Consider the following 22,142-nt stretch of genomic DNA (forward strand, 5'->3'; position numbering starts at 1 on the left):
GATACAATAGTCTTCGTTAGGCTTAACATCGACGAAAATTCAACGCGAAGCGACACGCAACGGAGAAAAATTTCAACACGGAATAGGTTAATATATTTTTTCTTACATAATCGGTTAACCGAAAAATAAGTTATCCGAACAACCCCAGTCCCCAATTGATTCGGATAAACGACGCTCTATTGTATTAAGTAAATATGACTGTAATAGCTAAATATAAGCTTAATACTGTATACTTTATTTTAATTTAAAATCAAGTTAGAAAACTTGTAAAACTTTATACGAAAGAATAAATTTTTTATTTGTAAAATAAAAACAATTCTCGGATTTATTTCGAAGTTAAAATATTAATAATTTTAACTTACTGTTTTGTTGGAGGGATGAAAGTAAACGAAAACGAATCTTATTAGACATTTCTGCTTTAATTTTTATTTATTTATATGATTTTTTGCACGTCCAACTGAACTTCAAAACGAAAAACTTGAAATAGCATCCATTTAAAAACACAGAAACTCAATTCTTATTTTAAAAAAAAAACAAGTGAATATATTTTAAATAATTATGATGAAATAGTAATTTTTTTTTTAGAAATGTCAATAGGCAGAAATTAATTCACATTTTTATCTTTTCAGGAAATAGGACAGATCTTTATCTGTTTCCTGCTCTAGGTGAAGTATTTCCTTGTAGGTTATATCTTCTCTATATTCAAGTTTTAATAATATATAATTTGAATTTTTTTTTTTACTATCGATATTCGTGACGAATATTTCGCTTTACCAAAACAAAATTAAACTCCGAATAAATTGATAGAATTACTCATTAAATATGTCAGAGAATACGTGATTTTAATATCGAATATGATCGTCAAAGATAAGATAATCACCGAATTCAAAACTTTTAGAGCAAAAACGGTGATTTTAATCAATTGTTTCGTATGAAAAAAATATTTACGATTAAAAATCAAATTCGTAATTAAAAATTAGAACACTTTGTATGATATTATATACAAAGTTACTCTCGATTTTTAGCCTAGAAATGATCAACTTTTACTTTAAACAGACATCTGGTCCTCGCCTCCTATACAGTACATTACCGTGTCGACTGACCCTGATCTGCCCAGCCCTGTTTTAGTCGGTGGGTTACTGAATTGATTAATACCAGAAAATCAAACAGAAGGAGGGAGGAAAAAAAAATTACATCTTTAAAGGCGAGTAACTTCTGAACTTATTGATCAGTCGACCGTTCGAAACAACAAATAGTTGTCGCTTTTAGAAACTATTTCGCTTATTATCATGAATTTTCAGTAAGTACTTCATCAATATCTTTTTTTTTCTCTCTCTCTCTCTCTCTCTCTCTCTCTCTCTCTCTCTCTTATCCAATCAATCTTGTTATAAAAATAGCAATATTTTATTAATAAGGAATAATTTCACATCTGAAAATTTCTTTACCATTTCGTGAATTTCTTCTAAATGTGTCATTTGTATTTAAAATTTTTATTATATATATAATGATGTACTGTCAGAATTTTTTTTAGTAACGATAGGCAATGTCTACGATGTCTCAATTATTTAACTTGATATTCATTACTTATTGTTGTTGCAGGATTATCGTCTATGCTTTCATGACATTTAATCTAGATTTTTCATATTCTATCAATCGAGGGATACGAGAAAGAGAGAAATTTGATCCGAGAGACTGTGCCTTAGTTTTAGAAAGGGTACATCTATCCAGAGGAAGATATCATAATGACATTCGAGAAAAGTAAGTATATTTAATTTTATATATCAATTGAAACTATTATTACCTTATTAGTTTCAATTGTATGATAATCCTTCGTTAAAAATGAGTTTTGGTAAAGAAATAAATCATTTATCATCTTTAAAACTGGCTGATAAAACAATGTTTAATGTCGAGATTCTGTTGATAACGTATTAAAAGTTACTTAGAGATTTCTATTTTATTTTTCATAAGGTTATTCTGTTCAAGATTTATTTTTAATAATGGTGAAAGTTCTGTTGTAATCATTCGATTCTTTTGATACAAAAGATTCGAGGCTTTAAATTTTAAACCACGAGAAAAATGATCATCTTTGATAGAATGTCGAATATAAATATAATATAATACAAAGAATTACAAAATTACAATGTATTAATTCCCAATTATAAAGTTAATGATGAGTTTATTATATGAGTAGACTTATTCGAATTTTTTCGTGGTATATATAAATATTCGCTAAGGGATTTTAGTGCCAGAACATATAAAGAAAATTTTAATTAATTTTAAATTAATCAAGCATTTTCTCATGAATTTCGATTCTTTAGTTGAAAATGAAAGTACTTATTAATACTTATTCCGCAGCATACCTAATACACTTGTCATATCTGTCACTCACTAAACACTGGTTAACGATAGAGAAGTATTCGCTTCGGGTAATTGCAATTGCTTATAAATAGGTCTATGCCATTGTTTACACTTCGGGGCAAATAGTGCATGTTCAATGTTTTTTTTTCTTTTTTTAGTTTAAATATTTATTGAATTAATTAATAAGATGTAATTTACCATACTTTATAAAAGGTAATTCAATTAGACTGTTGATGTATTTAAATAAAATCTGCGGAAAATAGTTATAGTTAATAAAAAATCGAAATGTTTTCATTGTTTAATTCCTGGATTCATAACAATAATAATTTTAACAACTAGTTATTATTTTGTACATAGATTAAAACAGAATAATGCTTAAAAGTTCTGTTTTCTTCCATACAAAATAATTGTAAAAAGAGCATAAAGAATTTTTCTAAAATATTTACGCATAGTGTTGAATGTTCTCAAAAAGCTATTGTAATATATGTGATTTTAATACAGAGTTTTAATATCTTTTCTATTCCTATTCTTCACATATCTATCTTCTTGCTTGAAGAAATAATGAATTAATAATGGTTTTTTTCTCTAACGTGAAGTTCGTACAACATTTTTGAATGATATAAATCTTTAACTAATTATTACAGCATTAATACAAAAATCGTTATCTTTTTGAATTTAAACCTTTTCTAAATTATAACAAAACTCTAATAATAAATGGTTTGAAACGATATATGTAACATGGTATATAAATCAATCTTTAGTTACACTTCTTCTATTGCAGCTTGTCCAGTTTTATGTGCTGTATTTGATGAGTTTTCTTCATTGTATCCGATTTGCAGTCATATCTTTCTTTTCTCCAGTTCTTTTTCCTTCATATACACTTTAATTATATCCATCCACTTCCTCTTTCTCTTCCTCTGTTTTCCTCCTATCTCCGGGTGACTTTCTTCCATGACAGGCCCGTATAATATTGTTCTCGCCTTCTTGTATATTGTTGGAAACACAGCTACTTTAACTGTTTCTCGAATGTACCAGCTTTCTTAATTCCACACACATTCACCTAAGCATCATTTCTGCTACTTGTATTCTTCTTCTGTTAGCTTTCTTTAGTGTTCAATACCCATGGTTTCAATGGTCAAATTAACTGGTATCTTCCTTTAACTTAAATCATTTAAAAATATATTCCAAGATTATATCTATTAAATTTATATAATATCTTACAAATTTAACCTATAACCTTTTATAGTCATTTTCACTATTAGTTAACATTTAAGATAACAATAAAAAAACACAGAAATTTTAAATTTTACCATTAATAATATATACAAATGATAAGTTTTATTATAAATTACACTTCATTATTTATTATTTCATATACTAAAACTTGGAAATTAAAAACTACAGTATATTCAATTAGGCGTATCATTTGTATATTTTCTTGTAATTATTAATTAAGTTCAATAAAAATTGAATTCAGTAAAAAAGATATAGGATTATGTCATGGATTATAAATATATTTCGAACACTCCAGGCGATCAAGAAGAAGAAACTGAAGAAAACTGACAGATTACTGACATTTTAATGAAGTTATTTCTTCTGTACACAGTATATTAGTACATGTATGAGATCAAAAGAGATACAAACACTTCATATCGAGAATATAAAAGAAAAATTAAGCATGATTTTTATTTAGTAAAATCATTTTTTATTTGAGAATTAAATACACAACAGCAGAAAATTAAAGTCAATTTCTCTTGGTATACAGTAGACCCTCCCTATAACACTGTTGATAATTCCGTGTTATATGAATTCCATGTTGTACGAGTCACTTAGATTCTACAAATACGTGTGCCGGGCTGTGAACGGCTCACGTAGTTGTAAAATCTAAGTGACTCGTACAACATGGAATTCATATAAAATGGAATAATCAACAGTGTTATAGTGGGGTCTACTTGTATTGAACTAGAGAATTAATTCATAATTCATATATAATGTATATATTATATACATTCGTTAATTCTTTTATTGTAACAAAGATAGAAGTTTTAGACGTTTTATTTACAATTTCTATCGATTTTCAAATAAATAACGGTGAGATAAAAGAATAATTTGCATGTAATATCTATTGCTATGTAGGCTTATACAAGATAAATAAGTAAAGAGCTCTGGTAATTAACATTTATACAGTATGAATTTTAAAGGTTATAGTTACATTAATAAGTAAATATTATATGAAATATGTAAAATATGTATTTATATGATTTTTTTTCCTATTTCGAAGACCTCGAGAGACAGAAACTTGCATTCGTTACGTAGATGTCAACAGAGCATTGTCAGAAGCTAAAAGAAGAACAAGTAAGATATTAACATGGAAAATAAAAATAATTAAATATAATTTAAATATATATATATTATATTCATTTAATTACTGTGACAACTTACTGAGACAGGTAGCATATAGCACTTGCCTTCATGAAATCAAGTGTTTAAGACTGTGAAAAGCCTACAAGTATTTAATTTTCCACATCTAACTCGAGTTCTTTTATTTCTGAACGGTACTTTCTTAATTTTAACAAGTGCCTTCTAGTGGCCGAGTGGATTAAACCACCGAACACTGGTCACATCGAATTTGAGCGGTGGGTTCGGGCATGGCCAACGGGATAGTCACATTGAATATGCAATGCATTTTTTATAAGATTTTTTTTTATATTTAAACAAGTCATACGAAGTGTTTCGTCGGACGTTAAGGTTAGCAACTTCGATCACTTGCGGGCCATCACAACCCGTCTAACACAAATCACTTTTCAAATATTAATAGTAGACCAATATTAATTAGTAGTCGTCGACTATCCTCTCTTCCGGAGGGAGGTTAATAACTACTTTTGGTCGAATTTCTTCGACCCCCTTCGCAAANAAAATTAATTCAAGAATTGAGGCTTCGCTATTCGAACCAAGAAAGCTTATTTTTCTTTTTTTAAATTAAATTAAATATTTTTTTTCAGGCTGAAAAAAGCGAAAAAACAGGTTAGGTGTGTTATTTTTCATTAACTAAGCGTATCAGTAATATAATAGTAACGTGTAATCGCATTCTATTCTATTATTTTACTTAATCTACTGTATAAACATTTAAACGCAAAGAATATCCAATATAATGCCAAATTATTATTTACGTATCAGAAAATAACCGTCATTTCGTTTTATATAAATTTCATTTAGTAGTTTTTTCGTTATTTTTTTATATATTCGATGACCGAGTGGATAAAACCACTAAACACAGTTCGGCCTCATTAACAACGTAATGTTATGCGGTTTTTTAAGTATCTAACACCTAAATAAAGTCTAGTTTTTCTACTGCAACCCTGAAAAAAATAATTAAAAACCGATTATCAAATACAGTATTGTACTATACATTCATAAAAAGTGCTTAATAATTTAATAATCTCCATAATTATAAGGTAATTCAGTTTATAAGTATGATATAGTATCATTAGATTTAGATTAATAACTATTAAAATGATTTGGATGATAATTTTATTGAAATTTTTTAAAAGAAAAATGGAAATTAAGCAAACTTTTTGTCATTTTAGATTATAGACATCCGGTTTCAGTCGATCAAACGTTGGAACCGAAACCCGTTGACATTGCAGAAACATCAGAATTAGTTTTGGAAGTAACTAGAATACTAGCGGATCAGTAAGTTACAAATAAAATACATGTTATAGAAAATTTCATTGTGATATTAACACGTGAATATTGTTACACAGATTTCGATTATCCAACGAAGAAATAATCAGAGGACTACCGCTCATTGACACTAGCAAAACCGACATTTGGTCGATCTGTCCAGCATTTGTCAAGCCGATCCCGTGCACCATTGATAAATATCGAACATACACGGCCCATTGTAATAATATTCATCAATCTAATTGGGGTGCAACACACACAGCTTTTGTTAGATTCCTACCCCCAGCTTTTGAAGACGGTGAGATTTTTTAATCGTGTAAATAAATTCATTTTTTTTACATGGATTAATATTTATTAATGCAAATATTGATTTCTTTTATATTAAATTTAGGAATTTCTACCAGTCGTATTTCGGTAACTGGTAAACCTTTGCCTTCTCCCCGATTGATAAGTTCGATAGTTCATCGCGATTACAATGAACCGAGTGAAAAATTTACCGTATTGTTCATGTCTTTTGGTCAATTCATCGATCACGATCTTACTTTTGCTACATTGCCCGAAGGTAAGTTTAATTGGAGAAACTTTTATGAAGTTAACCTGCAAATTATGTTTTTCAAGATATAATTGGAGTCTATTATAACTTTTAAAAGCAAAAAAAAAATTTATCTACAAAAATATAAAGTTAATTAATTCTGTTAATTAGGTAATAATGGCCAACGAATTCAATGCTGCGGTAAAAATAACAAAGAAAAACATCCACTTTGCATGGAGATCGAAGTTCCAAAAGACGATCCGTTTTATTCACGATTTAATAGAAACTGTTTGGAATTTAAAAGAAATTTAGCAACGCAACGACCCGACTGTACATTAGGTAAATTTATAATTCGTATAATTCAAAATTCATTAAGAAAAGCGTAAAAAAAATGACACTCTCTAAATACAGGACCTCGCTCGGTGCAAAATATGCTCACTGGTCCCATAGATGCAAATTTTATGTATGGCTCTACGGAAGAACTAGCTAGACAGCTACGTACCGGATATAGAGGTCAGTTAACGAAAAATAATAGCGAGGTTGCGGCCGAAGTTTTCATCTCTAAAACGTGAACGTCGAACATCGAGTGCCACTTACAAGAAGCGGCACTCCACGTTCGACGTTCACGTTTTAGAAATGAAAACTTCGGCTGCAACCTTGCTAATAATAATAATAATAAATTTATTTAATATTAATATTAATTCATTTACCATAAAGGCTTAATGAAAACGTGGGATATGTTTAAAATAGAAGGATTGAAACCTCTGCTTCCTCCATTGACCTTAACTCCAGAAAGAGAATGCATTGCCAGACCAAGAGACATATTCTGCTTTAATGCTGGTAAAATTCTTATTATTATTATTTTTTAAATAAAAGAATGAAACTTTTGATATTTGTTTACAAATGATTAATTAAATTATTCAGGTGATAGCCGAGCTAACGAACAAATACATCTGGCTATTTTACATACTTTATACGTTAGAGAACATAACAGGATTGCCGAAATATTAGGAGATATAAATTACCATTGGGACGACGAGAAAATATATCAAGAAACTCGTCGAATTTTAGCAGCAGTCATTCAACACATCACCTATAACGAATACATTCCTTTATTATTAAACGACGATTATCTAGAACGTTATAATTTAACATTAAAAGACGAAGTTAGTCGATTTTTATGTAATATTTATTTTAATTTCATTAAGATTAACATTGATTATATATATAGATTTAAATATTTCAGGGTTACTGGTACGGATTTAATCCTGATGTCCATTTAGGATTGTCCAATTCCTTTCAGACTGCCGTATTTCGTTTTGGACACTCTCAGATTCAAGGAACTGTTACAAGATATAATAAATATCACGAATACGTTGGTAAGTATTTTCTTCATTTAAACAGACTTTTAAATTGTACTAATAATCTCGATTATTATTATTATTGAATGAAAGAAAATGCCCAGAGGGTTCATTTAAACGAGGCCAAACAACCGATAACAATCGAATACGTCGACTTCGGCCACTGTCCAATATACTTCCAAATATTATATAATACAAAAATTACAAATGTAATTAAACTAGCATTAAAATAATTCGGGTTATTAGTTCGGAAAGCAGGAAGTTCATTTTTAATACAGTGTTATGTATACTGTAAACATAAATACAAATGTAGGATTCATCGAAACAGATTTAAAATGATAAATGCTTTATAAATATACCTATCGAAAGCTGAAATTAAAGTTTATTAATGGTATTTTAACGTGTTTCATGTTATAATACTAGAAAGATTGATTTAAATTGCTTCTTCGATAAACACTGTAGCTACAGTTTTAGTATATTGTAGCATTTTATCTTTCTTCCATTTGTATAAAATAAAATTTTATTTTTAATTTAAGTATTACGTAATAGAAATAAATATTTTTGACCTAATTGAAATATCGACAACAACTCGTTAAACAGAAATAAAAAGTAACTTAAAAAAATTACCTCACATACAATTAAAAAATTAATATAAAATTGTACGACAAAGCAATTTAAATATTTACAATTTTTTTTTTTTTGTATTTTTAAGTAAAATATACGTTGTGTTTATTCTGTGTAATAACAGAAAATATACTTTCTTTAATGATTATACAAAAGCTATTACGAGAAATGTTAAAGAGATTGCGGCCGAAGTTTTCATCTGCAAAACGTGAACGTCGAACGTCGAGCGCCGCTTACAAGATAGCGCGCTCGACGTTCGACGTTCACGTTTTGCAGATGAAAACTTCGGCCATAATCTCGCTAAAATGCTTCCTGATGTCACATAGGTATCATGCCATAAGTCCGTACAAATCAGCTACAATCAGGAAGTATTAACACCTGTTACATTATCTTAAAAAATAATTTATATCCTCATTATTTGGAGAAAATCTAAATTTATATAAATAGTTTAAATTTAGGAAATTCTATGTTTTATACTTAATTTAATTTTACTTATAAAAAGAGTAAAAACTCAGCTGTTATATCTTTTTGTTTTTCCCCCTCTTAAACCAGAGAGAAAAAGGATAAAAACTACTTCGATAATTTATTACAAATTATACAGAATAGAAGAATATCAAGTTTTTCAGACTTTAAAATGTTTGTTTTTTCCTTTATAAATATTTAAGAAAACAAAAAAAAAAATTGTTCTACATTTGTCCAAAAACAATTTATCTAAAATGTCTATTTAAATAAAACGAAATACTTTCGGTTTACAGACGAAAACTATTAAAAAAAAAGGCAAGAAAAACTCGTATGAAAAAGCATTTGGAAACATTTGAATATAGAAATTATAGCTCCAATTGCGAGTTATAGTTTGATGTGCCCAGGCAAATTTGATTATAGTGTTGTCTAAAGTTTGTTTTTTCCTATTTTTATCTTAATAAATATTTATTAATAGTTTAAAAAGAATATATTGATTTCAAGTAGAATATTATCTGTTAATTTTTGCGACACTTATTACATTATAATTAATTTAATCAACCGAAAATTAATTAAAACCTGCTATGCAACATATTCCTTTGTAAGCAGACGGGGCATTATCGTTACAAATTATTATAATATGTTTAGAATATTAAATAGATTTTAAAAACTTAATTATCTTCTAAAGACATATAATATATATATACGTATGTGTTTTACATTCTGAAAATACGAGTTATTTATATTATAATATTATATACGGGAGAATGGTCTTAAAAATTGAAATATGCAAATATAAAAGGTATCTAAAATATAAGAAAATAGTGTTGACTACAAATCAAACTTTAAAATTTGTAATAAAGGACTATAGTATATAGAAAAAAGTAATTATATTACGTAACAGTTTATCTCTTAATAAACAAAACTGATGATCAAAGGATACCACATTCCTACTTGTAAGCATTCTAGCTAATCATTTACTTTGTTTATATGAATAATTCTTATTGCAGACGAATTCGAATTGAGGAAAGTACTTCGCCAACCGTTTATTCTTTATAAACCCGGAATGATGGACGAGCTGACTGTCGGAATGATAAACACACCTTCTCAGAGACTTGATCCTTTTGTTTCTCAAGAGGTAAAAATTTTTAAGTTTTACTCTAAAAAATAGTATCCTCGGGAAATGTTCTAAATTTAATCATTAAAAGGTAACAAATCATATGTTTGAAAGACCGGATGAAAAATTTGGTATAGATTTGGCATCTATTAATATTCAGAGATCTAGAGATCACGGAGTACCTGGATATAATAATTTCAGAGAATATTGTGGTTTTCCAAGAGCTCGAACATTCGAAGATCTGGAGCCATATTTGAGTAATCGTACAGCTCTTAAATTTTCTGAAATATATAGGTAAATATAATTTCTTTTACCCCTTTGAAATTTTTAATATCTAAATGTATAGGAAAAGTCAAAATGTTAAATGATACACTGTACTATGTTAGTCACCCTGACGATATCGACTTATGGAGTGCTGGAATATCAGAATATCCACTTCCCGGAAGTGTCTTGGGACCAACGTTTTCTTGTCTTTTAGCTAAACAGTTCAGTTATTTACGACATGGCGACAGATTTTGGTACGAAAATGATGGATTTCCATCTTCGTTTACTCCAGGTTGGTTTCAGTTCAATTAAAAAAAAAAAAAGAAGTATAATTATAATTTATTAGATGAAAATTTATAGCCTAATTATTAGAAAAACTTAGCTAAATTTTTCTTAATTGTTTTAATTGATTTAATTTTAATGAAGTAATAAGAAGATTATTTCTTAGATAAATCGTTATTTAAATTAGAAATGTTGAAAAAAATTTAAAATTTTCGTACAGAACAACTTCAAGAAATAAGGAAAAGTACTCAAGCCAAAATAATATGCGATAATTCTGATGATTTGCCAACTATACAGAAGTGGGCTATGAAATTACCTCATCGTAGATAGTACGTTTATATAAGCTTTAGAAAATACTATATTTTTTATTTACTTTCTAAACAATAAGTATTAATAACAATATATATATATAACTATCCATTCAAAAATATTAATTGAATAACTATTAATAATGTATTTTTGTTTTTAGTAATCCGAGAATTCCTTGCGAAGAACTTCCTTCGATAAATCTTCGGTATTGGAAGGAAGACGATAGTAAATATAAAAAATAATTTATAAATCCTGTGAAAAATACAATAATAATAATTATTATATTAAAGTAATTTCATCAGAATATATATATATATATTTTTTTTAATTCAAGAAAATATAATAATATTTACATAGATTAATTGAAGAATTTAAGTATTTCTTTTACAGAACAATATCAGAATTTTTTTCATTGTATATGTATAAAATTTTGAAGAAAATATAAATTAATCTGTAAATATACATATCTGGTATTTGTATAGATAATTATAAAATAAAACGCCAGAAGAATTAATAAAAATATTTACAAAAATTATAGTGATTTGTAAATACAGTAAATATACAGTAAAATATATTCAAATATTTAAAAAAAGGCCTTGACAGTGATCGTAGCGCCATCTTATGTTCATAAAAATAAATATTCTTTTAAATACGATATATTAATAAAATAATTTATACTGTATAATAGCGAACTTAACTTTAAATTAAATCATTTTTAAACAAATCATTTACACTGTCATAAAATAATTAAAACTTCAATGTTTTCAGTAACAAATAGCTTTATTTGTTTATGATTTATATAACAAAACTTTCAGGAATGTCACTTTGAAAATGAATGTAGATAGTTATTACATACAGTATGCCTTAATAACGTTTCTATTTAATTAAAATTTAGTAGAAATAATCTTTCAGATCAATTTACAGCATTTTTTTTCTTACTCTTTACTCTCCGTATGCATTAAGAGGGCTTTGTGCATTAACTGGTTATAAATGGGGCCCTACATGCCCATGAGAAACTCTTGAGATTGTTTACCTGACTCGATCCCGATTCCCTAGAGCAGTAAGATGACTCAATTGAAATCAATTCGAGAATTAATTTACAAAGAAATACTAAAACAAGGACATTTTCAAGGAGAAAAAAATGATGGCTTCTATAATTGAGCCTTTTATGAAGCTTTTCAACCGATCACAACAATATGGATGTTGAAGAATATGAGATTTTGTCAAAATCAATACAAAAAATTAATTACATTTTAAGCAAACCATTTCAATAAGTAAAAATAAAGTAATAAATGAGTGCTAGAAAAGCAAGATATAGTGTAGAATAAGAAACATTCTCAACAAATGAAAACATTATATTGAAATAATATGTTTGTCAATAGCTAAACTTAAAATCAATCTTGACAAATCTGTAATTTATTCATACTTATTGTTTAGTACGAGTAGGAAGTGGATACAAATTACTTAGACTCCAAGAGTTTATATCTTTGGCGTACGGCGTCGTGTTCTGTAGTAGGATTTTTCGAAATTCCTCCCCACGGGGCAAAGGGACAGAATTAAGGCTTAACACTTCCATCAACAATGGAAGTGTTAAGCCTTAAGTCACAATGGAAGTGTCAACAATGGAAGTGTTACATAACAATGGAATTGTTAAAAGAAAGCGACGTGCAAGACGTAGATGCAGTTTTTTTTTTTTTTTTCGTTTTTGCGGGAAATAGAACATATTTTTAGACCCATCTAAAAATTCTCTAATTAGTCTGGAAACAGGGGACCCAATTCTTGCTTTCTGTGAAAACGGGTAAGGTTTACTATAACGTAATAATCTTAATCTTCGCTATCGTTACTTTTGCCCGAACAATGCCGGGCCTACCTCCTAGTTATTTATAAATCAATTCATTAATTGTGAGGTCTAAAGAGAAAAAAATAATCAATAGTTACTTATTTATTAAAGCGTAAAGCTTTATTCACAGTAAAGCATATAAATATATCCTATATATATTTACTGGAAATGTAATTATGTCTGATTATAAATATATTTTAGATTTTTCTTCGGAGCCAAGCCTTATCTAGTCTATATATATAATCGAGATGGGTTGTTAATAATAATAATCAGCGCAGAGACTAAACGGCCAGGTGTTGAAATTTGAAATTTGGTACACAGTTAGAGTGCGTCACGAGAACCTACATTAAGAAGGGATTTTTCGAAATTCCCCTCCGGAAGGGAGAGAGACAGAATTAAGGCTTCAGCAATGAAAGTGTTCAGAGAAAGCAACGTGCAAGATTTACAGGCGCAGATGCGGTTTTTTTTTTTTTCGTTTTTGCGGAAAATCGAACATATTTTTAGACCCATCTAAAAATTTTTTAATTAGTCTGGAAACAGGGGGGATCTAATTCGTGCATTCTGTGAAAACGGGTAAGATTGGCTGTAATGTAATAATCTTAATCTTCGCTAACGTTACTTTTTGCCCGAGCAACGCTGGGCTTAGCAGCTAGTAATTGATAATTCAATAAAATTAATTTAGTTATAATTATTTATTGATTTTTCCTGAGTAGCTATTACCTACCAAATAAATGGATATGTTTGTTTGTTTGTTTGTTTGTTCGCTATACACTCTTAGGCCGTTTGACCAATTGTTACGAAACTCGGCAAATTCTTCTAAATTAAATAATGTCGTATATCCCACCCCAAAATGTTAATTGCATTTCTGTAAATCAATTAATTTCTATCTACATTCCAATTGCTTAGTTACACGTAGCGCTATCTGTTAGCAAAAAAAATTAACAAAATAATAAACTAAATACAATTCTTACAAAAAATATATATATAATTTAAATATATATATATTATATTCATTTAATTACTGTGACAACTTACTGAGACAGGTAGCATATAGCACTTGCCTTCATGAAATCAAGTGTTTAAGACTGTGAAAAGCCTACAAGTATTTAATTTTCCACATCTAACTCGAGTTCTTTTATTTCTGAACGGTACTTTCTTAATTTTAACAAGTGCCTTCTAGTGGCCGAGTGGATTAAACCACCGAACACTGGTCACATCGAATTTGAGCGGTGGGTTCGGGCATGGCCAACGGGATAGTCACATTGAATATGCAATGCATTTTTTATAAGATTTTTTTTTATATTTAAACAAGTCATACGAAGTGTTTCGTCGGACGTTAAGGTTAGCAACTTCGATCACTTGCGGGCCATCACAACCCGTCTAACACAAATCACTTTTCAAATATTAATAGTAGACCAATATTAATTAGTAGTCGTCGACTATCCTCTCTTCCGGAGGGAGGTTAATAACTACTTTTGGTCGAATTTCTTCGACCCCCTTCGCAAACAATCCCTTCTTTCTAACGGACCCAGCTGTATGGTGTCACTCGAATAGGAAAATTACATAATACAAGGTTACCTGCAAGCACAAAATATGTTTTAAAAGATTTTCGAGGGTGTCGAGTTTAGATACAGTAGACCCCTATTTAAACGGGTTCATATAGTTCGGATTCATATATGACGGCGAAAAAATTGCGACAGTATTCGTACAAACACGCTAAAAAAACTCCTATAATTCTGTAAAACGTCATCGCCGACTCGTGTTGCGACAGGATTGGTCGAATCTAGACCAATAGCGGATATTGTACAAACCGTTGAGTTTAAACGAGCAGCAGACCTATTAAAAAGCATTTATTATTTAACGGCCATAAAAATTATATTTATATTAATGATGTCTCCAAAGTTCAGCGAATTTTTTGCAAAAAGAATAATTTATCAGGAAGCGCGAGAGCGTTATTCGATGACAAGCTCCACGAAAACAAGCTTAATTAAGCAGTAGCGTCATCGAACGGTTCACACTCGGTAAGTAATCCTACAATTTTTTGTTTATAGCATAGTTTATATGGATTATTCCCAAAAATAAGTATACGTATTTTGGAAATGTTGAGTCGAATTAGTCTAGAATCGATTAATTTTATGGAAGAAAACCTTTTAAACAGACGTAGTACGTAAACTTTACACGTGCCGGGCAGTGATTGGCTGGACTCGTAGAAAATGGATTCATAAAAACCGGAACGTATCTACCGTGTTATAGGGGGTCGACTGTATTTGGTCTGTTTTTTCGCGAAATTTGATTCGTTGGCAGGTTGCCGTTTGATGTTCGACTGAGAATGATACAGTTTCTTACAGTTAACATCAGGAAAAAATACGATATCTTAAAAAATTTTAAATATATTTTCAATTTTTTGTTTGTGTCAGCTGTGCCATAAAAATTTTATGACACAAACATTGTGTTTATAGATGATTTTGATTTCCATATGTATACTGTTATAGGTGTAGTTTAACCACAAAATACCGTATGACAATACGTTTATAATTAGCGATTATGGTATTCATGGAAACTGGCCAACTCGCTCCGCTCTTGTGCCAAACTTTCACATATATTATAAACTAATTATAAACTAATTGTATAATATACTATTATTTCTCTACACCAGTGTTTCTCAACCTCTAACGAATCGTCGTCCCCTTCACTTCAAAATTCCGATGACGAGGATCAAGACTAACCCCAAATTCGTACTGCATTGAATTGACTTGTGACTAGTATAATGTTATTTGTTTAATTATTGTACGATATAACAAATAAAATATCTAATTATTCTTAATATAATGTTTTACTATATCGCCCAGAAAATTGTTTTTCGCCCCCCAAAATATAAATTGTTACTAATCGCCCCCTCAACATGGAAAATCTCCCCCATTGAGAAACGGGGGTGATATCGCTCCCATGACCTGCGACTAAATATCCAGATGGCACAACTCACACGCATTTAATATAGTTAGATGAAACAATAAAATTAGCTAAGTTTTGTATACCTCTGAAAGAGAAATTTTCATAAATCTTGCTTAACAAATTAAATTTAAAAGTTATTGAACAATTTTGAATAAAGAATAGGCCAATTCTCCATAGATTAATCTCATCAGAAAATTTTTTTTAATGCTTTGGTATTTAGGATTGACAGTTCTTTCTATCGATAGATATTTTGTGCTTTTGAATGTCAGTTCAAAATCTGTGTGTTAAGAAACAATACTTTTCAAATTCAGAAATTTCGTGTATCCAGTTCCATAATAGATATATCTGTAAATATGTTTAATAAAATTTGTATGACTATTTTTCAAATTAAAAGTATAGAATTCTTGTATAAATTATTTAACAATCAATAATACTGTAAGTATTTAAATTCCTTTGAATATGTTTTAAATAAGAATTTCCACACATTTCATCATGGAAATTGTTTATTAATATAAGTGCCAGGAAAAAGTAATGTTGTATTTGTACTGTAATGTTTTCACTAGTGTTGTAACGAATAGTATAATCGGCCAGGAGCGTGGCCGAATAGCCGAATATTCGGCCAAACTATTCGGCTCGATTATCGCACGTACGAAAATTGGCGCGCAAACCGCATTATGGCAAGGACCCCGCTCTCTATTGGCCCGCTGTCACTACGCTTCGCCAATCGCGTTAATTCTTGACAGTTGAAGCGGACCGACATGAGCGTCATGACAGCTATGTGATAAGTGATGATATCAAATGTGGATAACAATGAAATNATATATATATATATATATAAAATATTAAATACAAGTTTCTGTAGGGTTAATTGAAAATTTTGCAATAATTTTAACATTAATGTCAATACACACATGAGCTAGTGAAATTATAAATAAGTGCCTTTTATCGAGTTTTAGATGAAATGTCTATAATTATAACGTCTGCCCCTCTCAAAACTCTTACATAGTTTAAGCTAATTGATCAACATTTCCAGTAGGTTGAGCCATTCAGCCGATCAATCAGAGCGTTGTGCCATCTGGATATTTAGTCGCACGTCTCCCATGTAAGCGTATCCGTTGAGAAACGGTGGCTCTACACAATTTAAAAAGATTTTTAAATGTGTTAGATTGGTCACTTGATGTGATAAACACTTACCTAACATAACCTCTGTGATTATATAAATCAAATACTGTAATGTAATATAATAGAAGGGTTAGAAGTAATCTGTTAGATTATTTCGTACTTCTTAAACTCTGGTGTTTTTATTTTTTGCCCGGGCAATGACGGGCTCATCTGCTAGTTAATTATTTATGTAATCTGTTAATATGTCCTCTTTCTTATTGTTTAGTACTACAGTATTAGTCTTACTTTTCATAAGATCGCTAATTTTTCCAGATTTGGTTTCGTTTTATGGTCGAATGCCCTTCCAATAGATTAAATACACCTAGATACTCAACTTCCTATACTTTCTATTGTAACAAACTTTTCCTTGTCAGCTAATTAGCGATCCTTAGGGTTTGCGTACAGCGCTTGTCAGATGATGTCAAACACAAGAAATATAAACAGGCTTGAAACTGTTTTGCTCGTACATAATGTGACATACTACAGACAGAGGTTAGGCTATTTCCCGTATTTCGTTCGTTATTTTACCAATGATTGCTTAACTACTGTTGTCAATATGTGAAAAATTAGATTTTGACGATGTAATTAAACATTTCGCTGAAATAAAAAATGGTAAATAAATTTTATAATACAATTCTTTTAATTTATATTTTTCTTAATTTTTGTTTCTGAATTTTTTACACCTTTATATTATTATAAATTATTTAATCTATGTAGTTTTATTATTGTATTTTTCTGTACGTACATGATAGAAATATTATGGCCACATCTAGCAACCGCAGGACTCGTCCTGCGGTTGCTAGATGTGGTCCTGAATATTGGTACTCAAATACTTTTCGTAAGTATTCATAAATCATATGATTAATTACTTCTTGTGCTTTCAGAAGCTAATTAACAGTGCAGTAGTAATGAACTGAATAAAGATTCATTCATGTAAACTTACTTTGATTTATCTTGCCATTCAGACCGACAGAGCATATTTTGCTGCGACATTTACCAATTTAATAATAAACTCGAGTTGGTCCCTGTCGACCAAAAGAACCGTTTGAATAAAACGTAAGGGCAAAAAAACAGACATTTTAATGATTCCCTCAATTACTTACTATACTTCTATTAAACCTGAAAATCAAAAGACAACAGCTATGCTATTCACCTATAACTTATTGAAGAAGACATACTGCTTTGTATATGCTGATTGGCTACAGATCGCTCCAATTTTCATTTTAAATAGGATTGGATTAACTAATTTGACTGGAAGTTAGAGCTTGTTAAGTTATGGCAACGCAACACTTGGCGATCTACCTCAGGGGATGCCTTCCGGGAGGTCTTTATTAGGGAAACTGGTCTCTATTTAGGCGTTACAGACGTGGAAAAAACCCGGAAAACTCCACGTGGCCGCTTGGCCACTGATGAACACTGAAAGTTAGAGGAGCTAGTAGAGAGGTTGAGGCACATGTATTTAGCCCAAAACGTGTACGGGTAACGGGTTAGCGCCACCATCTGGCAGTTCTGGACCGTCGATAATGGCGTTTGCTACGTGTAGCTTGGTGAGTACACGATCGGCTTAAACGTCTTCATTTTTTGTGTTTGGGGTAAAAATTATGATTTATTTTGCTTCCGCCATTTTTTTCAACTTATTTCCCGTGAGTCAATGCGCGATGTTCACTGAGTCATGTGATGTTATGAACGTGTGCCTCAACGATTTTTACTTGGACTTGAAACGTGTAATGTGTACTTCTGCTACCCGTACACGTTTAACGTTTGAACTTGTGCCTCAACCTCTCTACTTATTTATTTTATTCTGCTACCCGTACACGTTTAACGTTTGAACTTGTGCCTCAACCTCTCTAGTATTATGGACAGAAAATCAAGAAGCACGAAAAGCCTAGTGTCCGTATTTCTGCAATGTATATTTATTACCAGTGGAAGAAAAATAAGACAATTGACAAGGAACACGAACGAAAGATAAGACATTAGGTAAATTATTCAAGAGACGGTTTGTAAAGATTGGCTACAGTTATTCTGACTTTTGTGTCTATGTCTTTGAAGTTTCTAAGTCATTAGGGTCAGTACGTAATGGGGAATGTGAGAACTTTCTTCATCACTTTAGTTGCAATGATGCCCACTTATAATCCTGTACTTAAAAAATGTAAACATATCAGCGTATTGTACTAAAACCAGTTTATTCGAATACTGAATAATGCATTTTTTAAGGATAGTGTTATAAGTATAAATCGAGTATAATTTTTATCTATTACTCTGGATAAATGTAACATTAAATGCTGTGATCAGTTGAGTAAACTGAAATACCAGAAGCATTATAGTATGTAATATTGTTAGCAATCTGCTTATGCCATATATACAGCATATTAACTATATAACTTAGAGGAGTTTTCATTGGCCATAATCAACCACATGCAATGTATTTCTGTGGCTGATGATAACTTAATAAAAGCAGAAAAAACGTTATTTCTATATTATAGAATTTATAGGATTGCCTAATAAGCAAACCGTTCTATTATCACATGTAAAATGTATTTTTTAATGCCATTTTAGTTTCTAAATTTTGAAATTTCAGTTAGCTTACACACCTGGACCTACGTTTACAAAAATAAATGTAAAATCATTTAAAAATTGTTTATTTTTGAAAAATTTACTGATATATACCTTTGTATTATAAAATAAAAACGAAAGCAAAATATAATAAAGTGCGAAGACAAGACTTAATCCGCAACCTCTTTAAATGTATTGAATTCCGTCAAAAATAATTAACGATAATTAATTGTTTTCTATACAATTTATAAATAGTAACCTAATAACTAGAAAAACTTCCTTAAACTTTGATATAAAGGAGGGGGAAAATATAAAAATATCTGACTACAATATCCTTTAATAAGACTAGAATAAAATACAACATAGCAAATCTTGGATTACATGTTAAAAGAAATATTTCTTTCCTTTACAACTTTGTTCCTATTTAAAACGAAATATATATTAACCTGTATATATAATTTCTATGTAGAGATCTCTCCAAAGGAGAGAAAAGAACAAAGAAACATATAAAAATAATTAGAATGGAACAGAACTTGATATTCTCTACCGTTTCAATTAATCTACGATAGATGGCGACAATTTCGATTAGTGTAAAAGAAAAAACACAAGAAAGTAAGAAAATACAAGAGAATTTTTCAATTATTTCATTTGTTTTGTAATTTAATTTAAATAATTATCGGTATTAAACAAATAAAATTATTATTTATAAACAAGATTTCAAATACAGTCAAACCTCTGAACATTAAAATGGCCGTTATTAGAGGTTCCGATCGGTCAATTAATATCGATAATAATGTTTTGATTTGTTTTTCGGTTAAGGGATAATCACTTCCTTATAAATGTCATTACACCAACGAATAGAAAAATTACAATTAACAAAATTATTCATGATATTAAATATTAAAATTATATATACATATTAACACGCCTAAGGATACGATTGACGAAAGATAAATAATTATTTAATAATTCTATAAATATTTTCCTAACAAAATTAATATAAAGTGTTATCTCTTTTATAAATTATTATTTTATTATTAGCGATGTCGCGGCCGAAGTTTTCATCTTTATTTAAAACGTGAACGTCGAACGTCGAGCGCCGCTATATTNAGTTTTGTTTCATAGAAAATTTATTAATCATTATGGTAATGATTTATTTTTTCAGATAGTTTCATGAACATTAAAAAATGAAAATATATCACAATTCATGATGATAAATCTGCAAGAAACATATATTTGTAATAAGATTTAGATGTAATCTTATGCAATTGATATTAAACCATAAGTTATATATGAAATTGACTATAGTTAGATTATAATCTGTACAAATAAACTAACCAAAATTTTATTGATGATGACCAGAAATTATAAATTATTAAAAATAAGTGTCAGCTGTTTTATATTATTTAAACTTAATAGCTAACTTATTTAGAGTAAATTGATAACTATATTTTTAATGGTTTTAAGTTTGTAATTTTAGTTATTATAAATCTTATATGATTTTTAATTTTAGTCTAAAGAAAAACCTGTATATAAGGAAGATGAAATTGTTGATTCAGATATGGAAGATGAACCTGATGCATATCTTCAAAGAGTTAAGGATGAAGGAAGACAAAGAGAAGGAGCAGAAGGCTCATCAGAAGATGAATCTGATGAGTCATTTAATCCAGAAGGCAGTGGAAGTGAAGTTGCTGAAGAGTAAGTTTAATATATTAAGTTTTTATATTAAAAATATTTGAAACATTTAATGCATTGCAATACTGTAATAAAAAAATTAGTCTTTCTTGAGAATTCTTAAAATTTTGATTCAGTTAGTATTTTCATGCATACTTGATCTTCCTCCTTAGAATCAATATAATATAATAAAAAAAAGTAATAAAAAAAAAGAAAAACAAACTTTTTGAGGAATTTACCAGTGGCATGCTGTCCATGGAAGCTGAGGAAGCACCACTTCCCTTGTATTTTCTAAAATATAAATACATAGTGTGCGATTATTTTCATATTTTAACGTACTTTGAATTAATTAAAAATAATATTTTATTATAACTGCATTATGTATCTTATTACAAATTTCTGTACATGTGAAAAACAATGATAAGATTGCTTTTTTTTTTTTTTTTTTTTTAACTATCCATTCTATGAATTTCCATTTACAATTTCAATTAGGTCTAGTCTAACTTTACTATAATGTATATATAAATTTTACATTACTTAAATTATTTGAAAAAAGTACAAAAAATTTTTTTTAATTTTCTAATATCTACGATATATAATAGCCGTACTTTAAAACCCTTAAGGTTAGGGTGTGATCCGCATATGACCTGAATTTAACCATTCACTGAACCGGTGACGTCACAAGACATCTGTAAATAGGTTAAGAAGAAAGATTTAAGACTTGAAAGTAAAATAAACGTCATGTCAAGTTCAGTTAAATACCCTAAGTTCACTCGTGTGTAAGAATCTTAAATACACTAAGTCAATAAACGTTATTAATCAATCAAAACAAAATTTCACTATGCTTTAAACACATAAAATTACCTCTTAAAATCATTTTATTATTGGAATTAACTCTTATACTATTGGACTTAACGTTTGTCATCATAAAAAAATTCAAAATAATTAATAAAACTTATCTATCAATACATA

At 29.3% G+C, this 22,142-nt stretch overlaps 1 protein-coding gene across 1 annotated transcript in view; it reads left to right on the plus strand.

Annotated features, from left to right (window-relative positions):
- The window catches only part of LOC111618024, a 76,201-nt gene that overhangs the window by 14,964 nt on the left and 39,095 nt on the right, over nucleotides 1–22,142 (plus strand). Inside the window, exons 2-18 of the mRNA XM_023359443.1 lie at nucleotides 1,600–1,758; nucleotides 4,640–4,713; nucleotides 5,946–6,051; nucleotides 6,123–6,340; nucleotides 6,434–6,604; nucleotides 6,746–6,913; nucleotides 6,986–7,087; nucleotides 7,292–7,414; nucleotides 7,499–7,740; nucleotides 7,821–7,953; nucleotides 10,029–10,156; nucleotides 10,227–10,429; nucleotides 10,522–10,691; nucleotides 10,902–11,010; nucleotides 11,151–11,215; nucleotides 20,916–20,929; nucleotides 21,010–21,194. Coding sequence (XP_023215211.1) covers nucleotides 1,600–1,758; nucleotides 4,640–4,713; nucleotides 5,946–6,051; nucleotides 6,123–6,340; nucleotides 6,434–6,604; nucleotides 6,746–6,913; nucleotides 6,986–7,087; nucleotides 7,292–7,414; nucleotides 7,499–7,740; nucleotides 7,821–7,953; nucleotides 10,029–10,156; nucleotides 10,227–10,429; nucleotides 10,522–10,691; nucleotides 10,902–11,010; nucleotides 11,151–11,215; nucleotides 20,916–20,929; nucleotides 21,010–21,194 — 2,370 coding nt within the window. The remainder of the gene's footprint in view (nucleotides 1–1,599; nucleotides 1,759–4,639; nucleotides 4,714–5,945; nucleotides 6,052–6,122; nucleotides 6,341–6,433; nucleotides 6,605–6,745; nucleotides 6,914–6,985; nucleotides 7,088–7,291; nucleotides 7,415–7,498; nucleotides 7,741–7,820; nucleotides 7,954–10,028; nucleotides 10,157–10,226; nucleotides 10,430–10,521; nucleotides 10,692–10,901; nucleotides 11,011–11,150; nucleotides 11,216–20,915; nucleotides 20,930–21,009; nucleotides 21,195–22,142) is intronic.

Source organism: Centruroides sculpturatus, unplaced genomic scaffold (assembly GCF_000671375.1).
Source record: "Centruroides sculpturatus isolate CEXI.00-Female unplaced genomic scaffold, Cexi_2.0 scaffold47, whole genome shotgun sequence".
NCBI lineage: Eukaryota > Metazoa > Arthropoda > Arachnida > Scorpiones > Buthidae > Centruroides > Centruroides sculpturatus.